Source organism: Emydura macquarii, unplaced genomic scaffold, assembly GCF_026122565.2.
Source record: "Emydura macquarii macquarii isolate MOO-44397 ecotype Brisbane River unplaced genomic scaffold, CSIRO-AGI_Emac_v2 contig_1146, whole genome shotgun sequence".
NCBI classification, from domain to species: domain Eukaryota; kingdom Metazoa; phylum Chordata; order Testudines; family Chelidae; genus Emydura; species Emydura macquarii.
The window spans coordinates 19,801,708-19,822,257 of record NW_027131283.1 but is presented as its reverse complement, the minus strand read 5'-3'; the positions used below and the strand labels follow the sequence as shown (position 1 = coordinate 19,822,257).

Below are 20,550 nucleotides of genomic sequence, written 5' to 3'. Positions count from 1 at the left end.
AGAGTTTGTTAGTCTACTTTTTTAAAGTCGATTTTCCTCATTCTCTTGCTCTCCCTCCATCCCTTCCTTAGAATCATGAAATTTATCTGGTGATGAGCACTTTTGGCCAAATGGCGTTCATCCTTCACATTTATAAGCAATTCCTTCCTGTTAGTCAGAAACAAGTCTAAAATGACTATTGCCCTGATTACTTTTTCCACTTCCTGTAATAAGTTGCCCCTTGAACATTCCAAGAACTTACTGGACATTTTGTGTTTTGCCATATTACTTTTCCGACAGATATCTGGGTAGTTAAAATCCTTCATTACTACCACGCCTTGCATTTTGGATATTTATGTTGTTTGTTCCATCTCCTCTTGATTTGATGGTCTGCAGTAGACCCCTCCCACCACCATGACATTGCCCGTTTTTTTACCCATTCAGCTTCGCTCAGAATTTCAACTGGTCTGCTCCTCACCTCCTAATGGACTTGCGAACACGTGTATATGTTCTTGATGTACAGTGCAACAATTCCTCCCTTTTTACCCTGTCTAGCTTTTCTGAACAAGCTATACCCCTCTATGCCAATACTCCTGTCTTGAGATTTGTTCAACAAATCTCAGTGATGTCTATTCAGTTGTAATTTATATTATGTACTAATACTTCCTGTTTATTCCTCATACTCCTTGCATTTGTGTAAAGACATGTAAGGTGTTGAGCAGATTTCCCCCACTTCTTTCTCTCTTGTTGCTCCTATGACCCTGTTGTAACTTTCCATTCCCCCCCCAACATCTGGCTCTCTGTTAAAGTCACTTTTTTATACCGACCTGTGGGCTTTTGTCTCCTGTCTCCTTTGAACTTAGTTTAATGCTCTCCTCACTAGGTTTATGAGTTTGTCTAAAGATGCTCTTCCCCTCTTTGGTCAGGTGAATTCTATCTCTTCTCAGCAGTTCTCCCCTTCAAACAGCATCCCTCTGTCAAGGAAGCCACACCATCTACACAGCCATGTATTCATCTCTAGGATGCATGTGTCCCTGCCTGGGCCCTTACCTCAACCACCTGTGCTCCTGACTCCTTAACCCTCTCTCCCAGAACCTGTAGTCATAGCTGATCTCCTCAGGGTCATGCCTGGCAGTATCATTAGTGTCCACATGGATGAGCAGCACAGAGTAGTGGTCAGAGGTATGGATAAGCCTTGGCAACCTTTTCATGATGTCTCTGATGCAGCTCTCCTTCTTAGATATCATGTCAGGTTGGTGGATGGATGTCTCCATCCCCTCACCAAGGGATCCACTTCCAGCCTATGTTGTCTTCTCTTGTTTGTTGTGGCCACAAGTTTTGGGATCAGGTGGCTTTTCTTCCGGTGCCGTTGGGGTCTGCTCCTTTCCTCCTGTTCCCAGCACAGCATATCAGTTCTTGACTTCAGTGGACTGGGGACCTAGGTGGGGAGTGGAGCACTGTCAATGCCCTAGATGGTCAGCAGCTGGTTCTCCTTCCTCCTCTGGTGTCACTCTAGTCTTTTCTGGCTGGCTAGCACCCTCTGTCCCAGCCGTCTCCATGTGCATTCTGTTAATGAACACCTCTTGTTCCTGGATGCTATGCAGATGAGCCATCTCTTCCTGCAACTCTCTTACCTGATTCCTGAGGGACTCTGCCAGCAGACACCTCTCACACCTGGTGGTTTTCTGCTGCCTGGCTAGGTGGGAACATGCAGGCTGCATTCCCAGCAAGTCAAGACCGGGACCAGGGTAGAAGCCTCTGAGGCCAGAATGCCAGTTTAGCTAGGGTCTCCACAGGTGCAGGCAGCAGTGGTGTGGGTTAATCATAGAAGATTAGTGTTGGAAGGGACATCAGGAGATTAACTAAAAGGTTTTCTCTTGGTGGGTTCTTCCTTGTAGTGCACCTATTTAGGGGAGAGGAGGAGAAATAAAATATATATAAATATATATATAAATATAAAATATATCTCCCTGCTGTCGTCTGCTGGTGAACTCAGCTGGCTCACTCCCTTAATCTCCCAGCTGCCTTTATCTCAGCAGCCACTGGGAGCCTGCATGCTCTTAAAGCCTGGGCCCTACATGCAGCAGGAATGGGTGACTCACCCCTTCTCGCTCAGCTTTCTCTAATCACTGACCTATCCAATCAAAAACTTGGTAGTACTCTCTCCTTCAAAGAGCCCTGCTAGATGTCAGGCATTAACTCACCTAGCTGCTGGGTAAGCTTGCCCAGCCACTCAGCACCAAGCCTAGATTTTAAACACAGCAAACCAATAAGCTAGTCACAGTCCTACCAAACTTGATGACAAGTTTCCAGCAGTCCAGAACAGAAAAGCGCTCCTTTTTTGCCTCTCAAAATTAATCAGTAGCAAGAAGGTAGAAGTGCCCCGGAGATGCTCACCAGTTAGCAAACTGCCTTTGTCTCACCAGCCATGTGTCTTCAGTCTCAATCTGCAAAGACAATATATTTGGAAAACTCAAACTACTCACTACTAATGCTCCTTTCCTTATTGTGTCAATGTACGGTACTTTGACTTTGCTTTGGAGCAGAGCTGTGGTATGACAGCTGAGCTGACCACTAGTCCAGGTTTCTCTGTTGAGATAAGCACTAAGGGCAGTATTCCATTCTACATCCAGTGTAGCTTAACTTTCTGATGTTATTTTATTTTAAATTTAAAACTCCCAATTTTTAACTATTGTGAACGTAAAAGAAAAAAATCTCTCTCATGCTCTATTTAAACTCATGATGTGGATGCTCTTTATCATTAACTCACCACAGTTACTTTTGATTTGGTCAAACCCTGTGTTTCCCGTATCCTTATTAATACAAATTATTTAAATCTGAATGGCAATAATATGAAACTGAAGTTGTGGGACATTATATTAATGTTACAGAAATTAATCCAGCATTGTTTGTAGCTTCCCGTATGGTTTTCTTTAATTATTGGAGAGAAAATAAACCAAAGTGACAGTGGGAATTTACCATTTTGCAAGGGCAGATCAGTCACTTGTGACTGGGTAGTGTGGGGCAGGTGTGTCGAGGCTATTTGTTCCAGCTAATGAAGATTATTTTAAGGGCACTTAGATTTTTAATTTTTTAAAGGAAACTCCTCTTGCAAGAAGAATTCTAATACATAGTTACAGTTAAACATAAGTTGAGGATATTCTCTTTAAGGTTCCCACACTAACCTCAACTTTCTCATTTTTGCATACATAACAAAAGAGCCTTCTGTGAAATCATCACTATTTTACCTCTGCATTTGGCACTAGTGCTGCTGGAATATATTATCCACTTCTGGTGTCTACAATTCAAGAAGGATGTTGATAAACTGGAGAGGTTTCGGAGAAGGGCCACAAGAATGATTAAAGGATTAGAAAACAGGCCTTATAGTGATAGACTCAAGGATTTCAATCTATTAGTTTAACAAACAGAAGGTTAAAGGGTGACTTGATTACAGTGTATAAGTATCTACTTGGGGAACAAATATGTAATAATGTGCTCTTCAGTCTAGCAGAGAAAGATCTAACATGATCCTGTGGCTGGAACTTGAAGCTAGACAAATTCAGACTGGAAATAAGTTGTAAATCTTTAACAGAGAGGGTAGTTAACTATTGGGACAGTTTACCCAGGGTGGTGATGGATTCGCTATCATTGCCAATTTTTAAATAAAGTTTGTGTTTTTTCCCTAGAAGATACATTCTGGGAATGATACTGGGGAAATTCTATGGCCTGTTATACAGGAGGTCAGATGAGATGATCACAATGGTTCCTTTAGACCTTGGAATCTTTTTCCAGTTAGCTAGTTGTATATGGATCTGCTTTATTCCATGTGTGTGTAGTGGGCTTTGAATGGGTAAATGATTAAGGTTAAAAGAGCATGACGAAAACAGAATCAAAATCTTTCTGTATCTGAGATTCCTAGAACAGAATTTCAAGTGCAGTCTCACCAAAGCTGCAGAGGGAATATTTTTTCACTACTGCATAACTTGATGTCTCTTTGTATATGCTCCAGAGGATTGCATTGACCTTTTTGTTATACTATGGACCTTTAATTGACTTACAAATTGGAGGGAGATCAGAGGCATGCACAAGCAGCAAAAATGATGACCGTGGTGTGGAATTGATTTGAGGGGAAATAAAAATTAAGAATGCATAACTGGGCAAAACAGTGCTTTAAATATGATGGGGGAAGGTTATAACTGCTTACTGTTATTTAAGAGGGTATAAATACCTAGATGAAGATGAATCTGTAGAGAGGTACCAAGGCGCAGTGTATTACAATACAAATCAGACTGAATATCTCTATTGTTTTCCTGACAGCAAGATGTGATGGCCTATGCAGTAGTGTCACAGGACAAGTGGTGACAGTCTCATCACTTGGGACTTACAAAAATGGCCTGACGAACAGGAAAAGGGTACAGATGGGAACAATCCCTCACTGGTAGCATATGAACAGATGACCTAGTAGATATTCTTCACCTCTCATTTCTGATAGCACCATACAAAGATGGAATTAACCACTATGAGATTCAGGAGCCAAAAGTGAACACATTTTCATGTTAATAGAGGCTGTTTTCGCTGCCAACAGAAGTGTTCTTTACAGTGAAGTAGCTAAAGTGGGTTGGTTATCTCACTGTAAATGAACACCTTTTTTGGCAGTTTAGACAAACATTTTATTAATGAAAACATTCAACTGTCATACATAGTTCTGCTATCTATTTTGGGTATAACAAGTTCTTGTTTGAAAATGGGCAGTCCTTGTTTCTTTAGTCTTATGCACTGGTAGTCATATGACCTTGACTGTACTTCATATTTCTGCTGGTGCAGTAATGGTTTTTGTACTGCTTCTTGATTTCCTATCCTCTCATTACTCCTTTGTTTGACATAGGTGATAGGACTAGGGGACCCACGTAGATTATTGTGTCCAGTCCCATTATTGCAGGCAATGCTATCAAAGAATCCTGTTCATAAACTTATCAAGTTCCATATTAAAATGAGTTAGATTGTTTACACCCACTACTTCTTATGGGAGGCTCACTCCAAAATCTCACTGTTGGATGATTAGAACTTTCTAATTTCCAGACTAAATTTATTATACCATTTTATACTCATTTTGTTTTGTGCCGATATTGTCCTTTACTTCAAATACCACTTTCCCCTTCCTTGTGTTCACCCTCCTCTCATGTATTATTAAAGAGCAATTGCATCCTTTCTGAGCCTTTGTTTTGCTAGGCTACACCAGCCAAGTTATTCTGTCTCCTCTTGTAGGATCAGACAACTCAGAAGTCAGTATTTGTGTAATCTGTTGGTTATTTGAAGAGAGAAACTGAGGAACGTTCTCTCCTCCCTTCCTTTACCTGTTTCACAATATTGCCAGTAATTACGGCCATTATTCATTGCCCAGTTTATTGGTCAGCAGTGTTAATTAGTCCTGTTAAATGTGCCATTATTTTTTTTATTAAAAGCAGTAATAAACTGAAATCTGTTGACTTTGTAGTGCTAAACTATTGTGGGTTTAACTTTCAAAGTTAGGTGTGTACAACACCTCATGTGCTCATGCAATTACAAATGGGTTATTTGCCCCTGCACAGAACCAGCTAGATATCTTATTGGCCCTGGGGACATGCAAATATTTGACTTGTTCAGGTGCACTAATCTGAATGGGCAGTTGAATATACAATAACTTCACACCTCTCATTACATGTATACAAGTTCTTTTTGGGAGGTGGGTGGGAGTTTTATGAATGGTTTACCACCTACTTAACAAAATTCACCTCTTGGATACATGGTAAAAGAATGAAATGATGTGTTAATATTATTAGTTTAAAAATATTTTTAAACTACCACAGTTATCTTTTTTTCTGACATAATCACAGTTAGTTTCACTTCATAATTGATGAAGCTTGTGAAATGCATACGTGTAAACTGCCCTGATTCTGCAAGCAAGTGTGCATATACTTCACACACTTGGATAGTCCTACTGACTTCTCTGTGTTTTGTTGTCTTCACTGGGGGCTCCCCATCTGTGTGAAGTTAAACACATACATGAGTGCTTGCAGGATCGAGACTGTACAATGCCTCTGCATCCTCCAAATTAGCATGATCCTACCCCAGCCAATCATGTTCCAAATTGGTGAATTGATTTTGTTTACAACCACATTAAATGCATTTTTAATAGACTTCTAATTATAAACCTTTTGTGTATAACAGCGAATTGCTGTTGGCATTGTACAAAAATAGCGTTCTCCATATAGAGTAAGTTCTTGGAATGTGGATTTATGTTGTGTGTATCTACTTGGAATAAGCATTGTTTTTTAAGTTGCAACCCATTGCTTTAAAGAAAATTAACTAAGGGGAATATCTAGTACTTAGGTTTAGCCTTGTCTAATTAAGGTAGCGTGTTGTGTACAATATAAGAATGTTCAAAACCGATCTCTTCAACAAAAATTTTGAAAAATATGAATTTGATGAGGAGTTTACGTTGGCACTGATTCCTGATTTGAATTTCAGTTTTCTTAGAGCTGTTTAGGAAGCGGCAGTTGCAGGGTTCTGTATGCTTATGGGATAAAGTCTGTTAAGGCGGGGGGGAAGGAATTTGCAAAATGTTGAACAGATGCTTTGGCTTTGTGACAAATGGTTACAAGTGCTGTCTGGAGCATTTCATGTTGTGCTGTAGGATGAACATATGTCAATAAACGTATGAGAATTTGGTCTTAAGTACTTTTAAATGCTGAAAAATGAAGCTAAAAGGCTACAATAAAATATCTATATGCAGAAAGGTTGTATGGCTTTGGAATTTCCAAAGACTGAAGGAGGGCTTCTTAATACTTAAAAGAACAAACTGTTAACATGTGTTGGGTTTTTTATTACATGAACTATAACTGCTTGTACCAAAATGGAGTTACTCACAACTTGGTTTGGTATTTTTTGCTTTTCAATAGTTTTAGCTTTATATTGAAGATACAGCAAACTGCAGTTCTCTCCTAAGCTCAATTTGTTCCACTGTGCATGGAAGTAAAGTCAGAGGGGGTTTAATCTGCTCCTCCAGTGTAGCTTTCAGAATGCTTAATAAAATCTCCATTCTGCTGAAAAAAGTTATTGTTTGCCCATCATTTAAAAATGTTTTAAAGTAAATATAACTACGGAAGGCATTTTGTTAGAGGCCAGTCCAACCAATATAACTGGTTGAAAGAGTCTGTGTCAGTGTTGTAGAACGCAATCTTAATTTATTTTTTGCACCAAGATTTCTTATTTCTGATCCTAAATTAACAAAAGAAATGGTAGCAAACACATTACAGGCCAAAGGAGTAATATTAATCACCAAATTTGTGACAATACGTTATGTCAAACTGCACTAATCAGACACCACCAAATGACTTCAGTAGTATTTGTGACCTGAAATGTAGGCTCCAAATAGTCTTTTGAAGTTTACTGTAGACTAGAGCCAAGGTACATAGCAGCTGAACACTGGTGAGTCCATTGTAATAACTGTGCTAGAAGCACCAATGCATTATTGTCTATCAATAGTAAACCATAATTGGTGGAGATTAGTAATAATAATGGACCTAAATATCCTAGTACCTTTCAGTGCAGTGCTTTAGAAATGAGCAGTAACAGTGAAGAAGCTGGCCACTAGCCAATGAAATCTTGCCAAGTTGTCTGTAAAGAGATCAGAAATGACGGTTTCTGATTGGGTATTCAAGTATAAATTGGCCATTGAAGCTGCATCAAGTACACAACTTTTGTTAAAAGGGTTTTTATTCCTAGATCAGTTAAGAAAATAATAATAATAATCATCAAACATTAGTAACGTAGCTTTATAAAACCTAATTTATTTGAGTCTGTAAAACATTTGCTTGCTATTTTGTTAAAGTAGTTTGCAGCTATGCAAATCAATGGCAAGGTTTATCGAACAGGTGACTCAAACGCTGATTTTTCATTTACACAAACATTTTTATTTCCACTGATCAATAACTTATCAACAATTTTATCTTCCCGTAGATCGTGTGCATTTTCAAAAACCAGCACACAGTGCCTACTGACATATAGTGTAATTTGTTTTACTTTCACCATACACCCCATATTCCCAAAGAGTTATTTTGTTTACCAAAAATGGACATAGTTGCTACAGTACTTACTAACAATAGGCTAGCTTTTGCAGCCCTTACTCTGTTAGCAAGCATTTGGTCACCCCAGGAGTGTGGCTGTGGGGCTCCTTTTGTGAATAAATGCTCACAAATGTGAGTAACAGTTGCACATCTATCTCCATATGAGGCCTTTTTTTCAGTGTCTTTGCTCTACAGCAGTGTTTCTCAATTGGTGTTCCGTGGAACCCGGAACACTGTTAGGGTTCCGCAAGAAAGTGACATTGCGCCGCCGAGAGCAGCTGTTCTCCGCATCGCCGAAAAAGGGAAGATGTCCCGGATTTTTTGGCGGAGGGTATCGAGTACGAGTGTAATTTCCCCACGGAGCCTAAAGGGTTCCGTGGGGAAATTTAATTGAGAAATGCTGCTCTACAGCAATGAATGTGTAGGAAAATGAAGCCTTTTTATGTGATTTAACAATATTTCATGTTTATTCATAGGGATGAAGAGTCCAAAATGCATTTTAGTACGAATGTTAAATCTTCAACCCTGACGAAAAGCAGCCCTGGAAAGAGCATGTTCTTTCCCCACAAAGCAACATCCATAGTTTTGGGAAGATGGCATGTATATTATTTCTACCGTGAAAAGATGTGCACCATCTCACTTGTCTGTATTTAGAGTCCTGTCTGCTTACTTCATTGACGCATTTTGCTACTTTTAGTACCAGTCATTGTCAGCTCTTCTGAGCCAATAGGGCAAGAGAGAGTGAGCTGGTGTCTTTCTTTCTTGAGACTCATCAGAATAACTGGAGTTGCAATTTGAGGTTGGTTGCGCTTTTGGAGTCCCGTAGCAGAGCATTGTATCACACAGGTGTAATGGAGAGCGTAATTTGGACTGCACAATCCTTTTTCTGGTAATGTACGTGAAAGAAGGAGGTGAACTTGACTTTCAGATCCCAGGGCAAGATGCTGAGGTATTAGTTACAAAAAAACCCCCATATTTGTACTTGTAAATTGAGCAGTTTTGCCTGGCAGTCCACAGATAATATAAACTTAGAACCACACAGTGCCATTTTTAGTCTTTTTAGAGCAGAGTAGCACCTAAAATAACTTCGATTTGTAGAGTCTTTCATCCCGAAGGATCACAAAGCACTTCAGAAACCATTATACTAACGATATATGGTTCACTTCACTCTCCGCTGAAACAGAACGATCTCTGACATGAAACGTTTACAGCTCTTAAACAGGCAGAAAGAGTGCTCCCCAAGAGTATAAGATAGGAACTGAAAACAAGATTCCTGTATCCATTTGAAACTGCTGGGAGAATTCAGCAAGGCAGAATGGCCCAGATCCACAAAAAGATTTAAGTGGTTACTGCCCAGATTTAGTCACCCAAATCCCATATTTAGGATGGAATATGGGATATTTTGATGTGGGTTTCTCTCAATATCTCTTGTTGAAGCTAAACCACTTTGTGTTAATTACTCATTGGACAAGAGGTAGTAAGAATGACTGTAGCCCAGTGGTTAGGGAACTCATCTAAGAGTTGGGAAAGCCTGGTTCAAATACCTTCTCATGAGGCAGAGGCAGGAATTTGAATTGGGGTCTCACACATCCCTGGTGAGTACCATTACCATTGAGCTAAAGGTTATAAGGGAAACCTCCCTGCCAACCACCCATTTGTTTTGTGTGGAGTTAGGCATGTGATACTACCATTCTTGCTAGAAATTGCTTGGGAACCTAAGATGCCTGACTCCAGAAGAGGGGTTCCCAGCTGTGCATTGCAAGCACAGATAGATGCTCCCCTGTAGCCTTGATTTAGGCACCTAATGCTTAGGTGGGTGTCCTGGTTTACATGGCTTACTGCCAAGTGTGCTGCCTTTAGTGGATCCCATTCCCAGGTGCCCCTCTCTTCCCATGTTTGTATAGGGTGCCTAACTCAGGATTTGTGGATTCCCTGGGTGGCTAGCAGCCTAAATTTGTTTGAATCTCTTGCTACTCCTGTATTCTCAATATTTTGTTTTGACTTATTTAAAATATGTTTGGAATTTAGTACCTGCCAAACCCATGTATTTTCTCTCTCTCTTTTATAGAGTGAGCTGTTCTGAATTCCCTGCATTTATCTATCTTCAACTCTTTCTCTCTCTAGGATCATACATGATAGTGGATTCCTCAGACCATGATCCTGGAGAAAAGGCTCGACTCCAACTTCCTACGATGAAGGAAAATGACACTCACTGCATTGATTTCAGTTATCTTTTATATAGCAAGAATGGAGCAAGCTCTGGAACCTTGAACATCTTAGTTAGGGTGAACAAGGGGCCTCTTGCTAATCCCATTTGGAATGTGACAGGCTCCACTGGCAAAGACTGGCTTCGAGCTGAGCTGGCTGTCAGCACCTTCTGGCCAAATGAATATCAGGTAAGCCAGCAATACTTCCTCATCTCATTACAGTGTTGCTAAGTAGAGCCAATATATATTATTGTGGCATCCATGAGACCTGATGTATTTAAAGAACTTTTCTGTACAATTTTAAGTGCTTGAAGTCCCATTCAGGACTTTTGGGGTAAGGATTTTTTTCACAGGAAACATTAATTCAAAAGGAATCTTTTATATTCTGTCCAAAATCCTACATTAAGAGCATTTCGTTAAATTTGAAAAGTCCAGCATTCAAAAGTAAGGAAATGTCAGAGTTAAGATTGTCTGTGCATTCAGAATTTGCCTCCCTCCTCCCCTTCCTTGTGCATATATATTAAGATACAGTCTTTAATTACATGATGACAAACTATATTTTTATCCCATCAGTGCACAGGATGGAGGGGGCTTGCTTGATGGATTCAATATTTGGTTTTCTCCTTGTTTTTCAGTATGTGGTCCCACACCTTATTTAGTGTGTACTATTCAAACACTGCTTGGAAGACTGAATTATTAGTTTTCTTATGGCCTTTACTGTGGCTTTCATCATGATACCATCTGAGCGCATCCCAAACATTAATGAATTTATTTTCACAATACCCCTGTGAGGTGGGATAGTATTACTATCCCCAATTTACAGTTGGAGAACTGAGGCAGAGCTTAAGGTCAAAGTATCCATTAATTTAGGGGGCCCAATCTGAGCCACCTAGTACCTTATTTTTCAGACTTCTTATAAAATGCCATGTTTGAAGGAGAGCCCCCATTGACTTCAGTAACAGCTCTGAGTGCTCAGCACTTCTGCAAATTAGTCCCCAGGATCTTAAGACAGTCACTGAGAAATTAGGAACATGCAGTTAGTCACCACCTGTGAAAAGTTGCTTTAAGTGACTTGACTGGCATCACATAGCAACTCTGTAGAACCTAAAATAGAATCCAGTTCTCCAAGATAGTTTTCAGTTGCAAATTTACCAGTGGTAAGGGGATATTGACAAAACTGGTAGGCTTAACACCACTGTGAAAGATATTTCATATTATTGGTATTAAAATAACTGGAAATTGGCTCTGCTGGATTAATTTGAGAGAAGGCTTCCCTTCTGGTCACATGAAGCTGCTGCTCTCAGGCTGTTCAGTGATTTGGTGTGAAAAACAAGACTGATGTACACATGAATCCAGCCATGGGTTGAGGAAGATTTGTGTTAACTAGTTAAATCTGCTAAGAATTGCCTCACAATCCACGTCAAAGCCTGAGCCAAAGCCTATTCCAATCAGTGGAATAGATTTGAACAGGATCTGTGTCATACCCCAAAGGAGCAGTTCTGATTAATTGCATTAAGTGTCTATATGAAGGGTGGGCTATCCAAAATTTTCTAAACATTAACTTTAGGATTGTGTATTGTCTCCCATCACTACACCGGAGTGGCTTCCACGTAAAACCAGTAGAAATTGACAAGTTCCTAGTGGACTCTGGAGTTTCTAGCACTTCTCCCATTTCAGGGTTAAAACTGTGCTAGGAATAGGATTTTTGTTTTTTATTATTTTATTTTTAAAAATATTTTATGAACTTCTCTTCCCCCCCACCCCCTTTTGGTTTGAGGAAGGTTTTGCAGGATTTCCTAAATATTGCCAGACAGCAGATTCACCTCAATAGATATTTAAACAATATATGAGTGCTCCATTATGCTTTATCCCATCAGCTGCCAGTCAGTCATGAGTTTCTCTTTTATTGGTTTCTATTTTTTAACACTGCTGTTTAACTTTTAAAAAAGGGGAAAAGTAAAAGGTATTTATACCACAAAACAAGCAGGAGATTTTTTTCATTAAATCCAAAAAAGCAAAGTTCAGATAGTTTGACTTGTTTTGGGGGTTTCACTGACAGCCCTTACATTATTTAAAAGCTGGGAGGGTTTATTGGTAGTTTTTATAGCTGTGACCAGGTTTTTGTATACAGATGAAATCAGGCTTGACAATGAGTTTGGTAGTGGCTGGGGATTTATACAGGTACCATGGCCATTCTTCATTTATGTTCTAGCCTTCCTATAATCTCTGTAAAAACCTGCACTCAGAAGGTCCCTCCCATCCCCAGCTCCCCAATGTAATGTTAAAATAATGTAAAATACATTGTTGTTCAATTTTCTTAGTTTTAAATTGAAAATAAGAAGCAGCTCTGGGTACATGTTTGTGTAAGCCTGCCATGATCTGTACATAAGCTTCACTAGACTTGTAAATGCTTTCTTAGTGCTGTTCCGTGGTTCGGTACAGTTGGAACCAGTCTAACTTTGTATAATTTCTTGCTAAGAATGGGAAGAGCAGGATTGTGTGGTTTTTGTTTGTTTTTTGAACAGCATTTATTTTTTCAGTCCTTCTATAAGAGCTTCCTTTGAAGTCTCGAGGTTAACAAGGCGCTTTCAAGAATACGGAGTTATTTATAGTGTTAGCTTTAATGTTGAGCTGTACTACAGAGCACAGTAGGAATGTCTCTTCTGTTGCATTGTGTGGGACAGTGCTGCAGCGTGCAATTCACTAGCTCCATAGGTTGCCTGTCCACCTATAGTGAGTTTAGCAAGCAGTACAGGAAAAACCTACACATGTTTAAAACAAGATTGAAGGCTAACAATTTGTTTTAAGAATGGCATTGCGCAGCTTGGTGCATACCCCCAAGCAAGTTCACATTTTGTTAAAGACCATAGACTGGAACATTTTATATAATATGTGCACTTTTAATCCAAGCAAACCTGCATATCTGATTTAAAAAAAAAAAGTTTTCTTTCCATTTACTTCAAAAAGTCAAATAGAAGTCAATAGTAGGTAATACACTGTACAAAAGTGATGTCTGAGTTGTTTTGATACCCAGACAAATGTATAACCAAAATACGTTAGCCACCTCTTAATGGCACATACTGTACTATGTTTAAAACAGTCTCAAGGGTGAACTGGAGAATTACTGACCAGTAAGTCTTGCACAACTGGTAAATTGATTGAATCAATAATTAATAGTAGAATAATAAAATACATGGAAATCATGATGATATGATCTGTTCAGCACAGTTTCTGCAAAAGGAAATTGTCTCACTAATACATTAGAATATTTTGAACATGTGTAGTACTGGTTAAAGAGAAACTGGTTGACACAGTTGATTTAGATTTTTAAATGGCCTTTGACGAGGTCCTTTACAATAGGCTACTAAGTAGAGCAACTAGTCATTAGGTAAGAGGCAAAATATTGTTGTGAATCAAAAATTGGTAAAGTTCTATTCTTTGTTAATAAAACCAAATCCCAGGAATGGAGTGAGTTTGTACTTTTATATTGTGTAAAAACCGTGTATTGTAAGGGGACTGAGAAAGGAGTTTCCTTCCACTCCTTAGTATGTTATAAAAAATCTCATCACTAAGTTTAAGATATTGTCAGAGTTAATTTTTTAGTAAAAGTCAGGGACAGGTCACAGGCAATAAACAAAAATTCATGAAGCCTGTGACCTGTCCCTGTCTTTTACTAAAAATAACAGTGACAAAATGGGGCTAACTAGGGCGATGAGAGTCCCAGCCCCACTGGGGGACAGGTAAGAACTTGCCACAGCTGACAGCTCCGAGACCCCTGCTGCCTGCGTGGTTCAGAACGCCAGGGATGGCTGGGAGTTCCGGGTCTGTGGGGCCCCTGCTGCCCTGGGACTTGGAGCTGTGGGGGCCCCCGCCATCAGGGACAATTCAGACCTATGAGATCCCATGCCAGCTGGGAGGTCCAGGTCCCTCCACCGCCGGCAATAGTAGGGAGCTTCAAGTCCCCCCACCATTCTTGACAGCTCCAGGCCCCACCCCCTGCACTTTGACACTTCTGTGCCACATGTGAGTAAGTGGTAATTTAGAAAGCAGTAGATATATTTTTGTAAGCACTGTTGCACCCATTCCAAAGCATAGTTGCCATTGGCTAATGCTTTCTAAGAAATGAAAGGGAGGCTGTTTGATCTGATTGTGTTCCTGTGGGTGCTTTCAAGCATGAGGACCAGTAATTCTTCCATTATATTTTATAGTCTAGGAAATTTCTGATGTTCTGTAGTGATATGATTTATCTCTTCTGCTACTGGCAAGATATCTTCATTTTTCTGTTTGTTTAACATGGGATGAACTCTCTAGGAGAACTGTTTGTTAGATAATCCATTAGGATCGAAGGCCCATATTTGAACTGGGTACTTAGTTTTGTTACCATTGTAATGGAAAAAGGTGACCCTTGACTAGTCTAAAATCTACTTTAGGGAAGGGAATTTCTGAGGTTATATTGTTTAAATATTATAATCCTCTGGAGTTTTGTCTTTCATTTTCTGTATGGCTTACTCTAAAGCATTAGTTAATTTTAGTTAAAGATGGTTATTTTTATATAACTTTATACTTGAGTCTAACAGTGTGTCTATACTGCAAAAACTAAAACAAAAAACCCCACACATGGCAGTGAATCTCAGAACCCAGGTCTACAGATTTGAGCGAGGGGGAGTGGGTCTCAGAGCTCAAGTTCCATCCTGAATGGGAAAATCGACATTATTTTCAATGCCATAGTATGAGCCAGAGTCTGTAGACCTGTGTCTGTGATCAATTGTTCTTCATGTCCATTGAAGGTAGGACAAGAAGTAATTGGCTTATTCAGCAGCAAAGTAGATTAAAGTTAGATATTTTAGCTTAGAAAATCTTTCTAACTGCAAGAGTAGTTGAACTCTGGAATAGGCTTCCAAGGGAGGTTGTGGAATCCCTATCATTGAAGGCTTTTAAAAACAGGTCGGACAAACACGTTATCGATGGTCTAGGTTTACCTGGTCCTGCCTCATTGCAGGAGGCTGGGCTTGATGACTTCTTGACATACCTTCCAACCTTACATTTCTATGATTCTATATGATGCTGTTGTGAAAAAGGCAAATATCATTCCAGGGTATATTAACAGGAGTGTCCTATGTACTACGGGAAATAATAGATCCATTCTCCTTGGCACTGGTGAGGCCTCATCTGGAGTACAGCACTCAGTTTTGACACCACACTTCAAGAGAGAGTTGGAGAAAGTTCATAGGAGAAAATCATTTTTGATAAAAATGATGATAAATGATTAAATGTTTAGAAAACCTGACCTATGCGGATATGTTGAAAGAATTGGGCATGTTTAGTTTAGAGAAGAGACGTCTTCAAATATGCTAAGGACTGCTATAAATAGGACAGTGATTAAATGTTCTCCATGTCCACCGGGGATAGGATAAGAAGTAATTAGTTTAATTTTCAGCAAGGGAGATTTAGGTTAGATATTAAAAAGTTTTTCCTAACTATAAGGATAGTTAATTATTGGAATATGTTACAGTGATGCTATATGATTAAAATATGACCATGCATGTCATTGTTCTTACCATAGTTATGTAATTGCAGCAAATCTTATACCAAGTATGTCATGTAAAGTAGTAATGGAAAAGTTATGATTTGCTGAGTATGATTTTATATGCATGTATCATCTTTGTATCTGAAGTTATACTTTCCATCTGTATTTTGAATGTGTTTGCTCCTGGAGTAACTGTTTGTATCTGGTCTAGCTACTTTGTGAATGAACAATGCCAGTTAATGGCCCATAAAAGGAGTTCTTTCCCACCTGGTGCGCCTTCCTGTGCGTGCTGTAGCCAGTTAATAAGCAACGGCTGCTCCTATGACTTAACGTGTGCAAGGACGTGACTTCCTCATGTACCCTGGACTCCATCTTGCTTCTGTGAACTTCCACAAGTTGAAACAAAGAATATCCACCCACAGGGCACAAAGTGTATATGGCCCTGAAAATTTTGTCCATTTTATCTTCATCTCTTGCTTCATTTCTCTGGACTCAGTTTCTAACAAAGCAGCTCTAAACAAGGACTGATGACCCCACAAGTTGTTTGGGTACTTTGCAGAGACTTTGGCAAATTAAGAATGTTGCAACTCAGTTATCAACTCTACTTTGAATTGCAACTGATTTATAAACTTTTATTCTCATCTGTATGTATATGATCTTTTAACCAATACTTCCTTTTTAAATAAATATTAGTTTAGTTAATAAGCATTGGTTTTAAGCATGTATTTGGGTAAGAGCTGAACTATTCATTGACCTGTTTGGTACTATGCCCAGTCCTTTGGGATTAGTAGAACTTTTTTTACATATGATGGATAAAGATTTTCAGTAATCCCCATCATATTTGACTTGGCTGCGTGGGTGGAGGCTAGAGGGCTGTATGACTTTAAAGGAATGGTATTTTTGACTTTTGAATAACCAGTGAGATGATCAGAGGCTGTTTGTTGTTGGCTTGGTATATCTTATGGAAGAAAAAACACTGATATTTGGGGTCCACCTGCTCCCCCATTCTTTGCAGTTTTGCCCTGTTTAAACTATCTCAGCATGGCTCCCCTGGCAGCCAACATCACAGTGGCTTAGGCTTGGCTAGGGTGCAGATTACCACAGATTAATTTGAGTTTTGGATCAGTACCACAGGCTTGTCAAAAATTAATTTTGACATTTGAGAGTTTATGGGTTAAAAATCAGTTACAGTAAGTGAGCTGAGTGCACAGGAGGATCTTGACCGAGAATCCCTTTGAAACTTGTGCTCACAATTTAATTTAAGAATTTAAGAAGAAAGCCACTAATGAAAAGCTGAAAGATTTGCTAATGGCGAATGATCAGAAAGCAAGAACTGTGTCTTTTCCTGAAGCAGAAGCTATGAGAATGCTAGCAGTAAAAAAACAAGCAGCTGGGGGAGCATGAAAAAGAAATGATAGAACTTTGATCTCAAAGAAAGCAAAGATACCTGGGATGGAAAAAGCTGCCCAGGAAGGTAGATGGCTGAAACTGAAAGCTGAGGCAAAAGTTGCCAGAATTAAACTCCAAATCAAAATATTAAGACCCATAGGAACTGTGTCATCCTGGAAGTCCAGCTCCTCTCAGTAGCAAAGATTGGGAGATGTCCAGTTTATAACAATGTTGGTACTTCGTATAATAGTGATATGGTAACTAGGTTTAACCAGTTTCATATTACCCAGTCTCAGGAGAATTATGACAAGGAAGGGACCATTCCTAAATCCTGTCTGTTAGAGGTAATGACTCGCCCATGGAGGGAGATACCCTGATCTCTAGTTGTTTGTCTGTAAACAGCCCTGTGTGCTGTTACAAAGGGGAGTGTGTCTATATGTTGGGAATGGCAATTTGCCTGTTAAGGAAGCAGTCCTATCCTCCTGGGATTTGTCTGTAGTCAGCTGTGAGTACTGGGACAATAGAGAGGATATCTCCAATTGTTTGTCTATTGTGAAGGGCAACTTGCCTGTAAAGGAAGCTGTCTCTTCCTCCCAGTCATTTGTTATAAAAGACTGCCTAACTGGTGACAGTAAGGAAGTTTGTAAAGAGACAGGGAGTGTGTCTCAGCCTGTGTTGTTGAAGAATTGTTAGTTGTACTGGAGTGATACTGGATTAAACTAAAACCTAGGAAGGAAGTGTTTCTAAGCCTATATCTGTTGATGGCAATGATATTATGACCAGGTTTAAACTGGTTAATGTCATAACTGGACTCCAGATGATTTTGATGCTTCTAGTTTGCCTCTTGCTGATGTGTTTCTGAGTAAGGGTAGTAACATTATAAACAGATTGCATCCGGTTAGTGTCATAACTGGACCCCAGGGACCAGATCATCCTGATACTTGTAGTTTGCCTGCTACTGAAGTGTTTTCTGGATAAAGATATGACAACTTTTCAGTTTGATATGACTAATCAGGAGGAAAGCATGAAGATAATTTGACTGTTACTACCAGTGTAGAAACTTGTGACAAGGAGAAAAGGATCTCCAAGCTGGTATGTGATGAGCCTGGTAACTTCCCTGTTGCCAGTGAAAAAACCTGTAGAGGTGATGGGAATACATTGGCTTAACAGGGAGTTGTATGAAAACCCTCCTACTATACCAGAAACATTTCTGGATTTCAGGGAAACTCAGAAAGTCTATTGTAACTGAGCAGAGAAATGTTTCTGTGGAGCAAGATAAAATGGTGGATTGTTTCTTAGGGAAGGAAGATCCTGCAGGAATGCAACCTTCTGGTAGCTTCTGCAAGCAGTTGGATTGAGTTAGCTTAGAATGAATCACAGTCCACAGAAAGCAACAGTTTGTCTGCTGAGAGAAGTGTGCCAGCTCCTAAGGGCCAGCAACTTTCAGTTATGTGTGAATCCACTAGCTTCACTTTGAAGAGGGGTCCCCTCCTTGGAATTGGTAACAATTTAAAGAGTTGAAGGCTAGGAGCTAGTGTCTGTTTTGATGCTAATTACCTGGCTGACTGGGGAGAAAAAGGTTTGTCATGGCTGTTGAGAGAGAGAAGAAAACCCTGTATGTTGGGAGTGGCAATTTGCCTGTTAAGGAAGCAGTCCTATCCTCTCCCCAGTCAGTTAACCCTTGAAAGACAGAATGTCCTTATTATTTCACCTCATTTATTGCTAGAACACCAAAACCCCAAGGGTATTGAACAAACTGATCTCCTAGACAAACTGTCTGAACAGAATCATGGCATGAAAAAATGCTTGTGAATGTACACTTGTGATAGATTTGATGTTAATGTTAATACTAATAATAACTTGTGACCAATTTGTTGCTGATATCAAGAGTTGTAAAAATGTACAATGGGGGTGATCTTTTGAAAAAATCTTAAACATGCTAGAAATGGTACATGAGAACGTGCTATGTGATGAAGAACTTTATGCTTATGCTGTTCTGTTGAATGAGAACTCAAATGAGAACTCACTTTGTGTTGAAAAGCCTGGTGATGTTAAAATTTCACAGTTAATGTCTATAACCAAGCCTGGAACTTTTCATAGCAGAGAAGCCATTACAAGCCTAAATTGATGTGCAAAAAGGGAAACTGGGGGAAACAACTCACAGCCTTCATGGCTAAATGCCAGAATACCTACACTGTGAAGTACATTAATGTTTACAGTAACTTGATATTAATTGGTTTCCAAACAGTAGACAGAGCTTATATGAATAAATTAGCTATTTGTATTGACTCCTAGCAAAATCACATAAAACATGCAGGGATAGTGCTGCAAGAGCAGATCCAATCCACCATGCATCTAACCAAATCCATGGTAATGTCTGTAAAGGGAGTCAATAACATTGGTACTTCCATAACAAACCTTACAAAGAAAAAGCCTGTTACAGTCAAACATGATTTTGGTAAACCATTTCCTTTATACACTGATGCTTCTAATATTGGGTTAGAAGCTGTGATAATACAGAACCAAAAATGGGAAATCCTAGGATGCATTCAGCCATGTCTGGGACATCCCTTCCTGCATCAATTTTGTGTTTTGGGGGTGCGGAGGTGATGCTGAATGATAAAAATATGACCATGCATATCGTTGCTGCTACCACTGTTATATAATTGCAACAAATCTTTTACAAATTATCAATGGAAAAGGGAGTTATGATTTGCTGAGTATGATTATCCTGTTTATATGCATGTATCATCTTTGTATCTGAAATTATAAATATGACTTTCCATCTGGATTTCATATGTGTTTGCTCCTGGAGGAACTATTTGTATCCAGTTTTTGTGAATGAACAATGCCAGTTGATGGCCCATCAAAGAACATTTAGCTCTCACAATGGGCCATAAAAGGAGTTCTTCCCCACGCGGTGAGCCTTTCTGTGGACACTTTAGCCAGTTAGCCTGTTTGTTGCTGGGTTGGTATATCTTATGGAAGAAAAACTATCAGTATTTAGGGGTCTGCCTGTCCCATTTTTTTGCAGTTTGCCCTGTTTCAACTATCACAGCATGGCTCCCCTATAGGCCAATGTCACAGTTACCTTTGGAGATTGTGGAATCCCAGTGATTGTATGTTCTGACAGGTTAGAAAAATATCTATCAGCAAGTTAATACTGCTAATGAACAAATTTATAATAGTGAAAAGGTACTCTAGAGTGGTCCTTTATCATTTCAGTGAAGGCTGAAGATGTGTTGCATTAACTAGCTGATAAAAGAACTACTATCCCCAGAACGCCTTATTGCTCAACTGTGAATTCTGCTTTGAATAATTATTCCATTCTCCATTTGAATGT

General features: G+C 39.4%; 1 protein-coding gene across 5 annotated transcripts in view; it reads left to right on the top strand.

The window, feature by feature from the left end:
- The window catches only part of PTPRK (protein tyrosine phosphatase receptor type K), a 546,210-nt gene that overhangs the window by 177,058 nt on the left and 348,602 nt on the right, over positions 1–20,550 (top strand). For all 5 annotated transcript variants that reach the window (XM_067546724.1, XM_067546722.1, XM_067546723.1 and 2 more), the window contains exon 3: positions 10,209–10,480. In XM_067546724.1, coding sequence (XP_067402825.1) covers positions 10,209–10,480 — 272 coding nt within the window. The remainder of the gene's footprint in view (positions 1–10,208; positions 10,481–20,550) is intronic.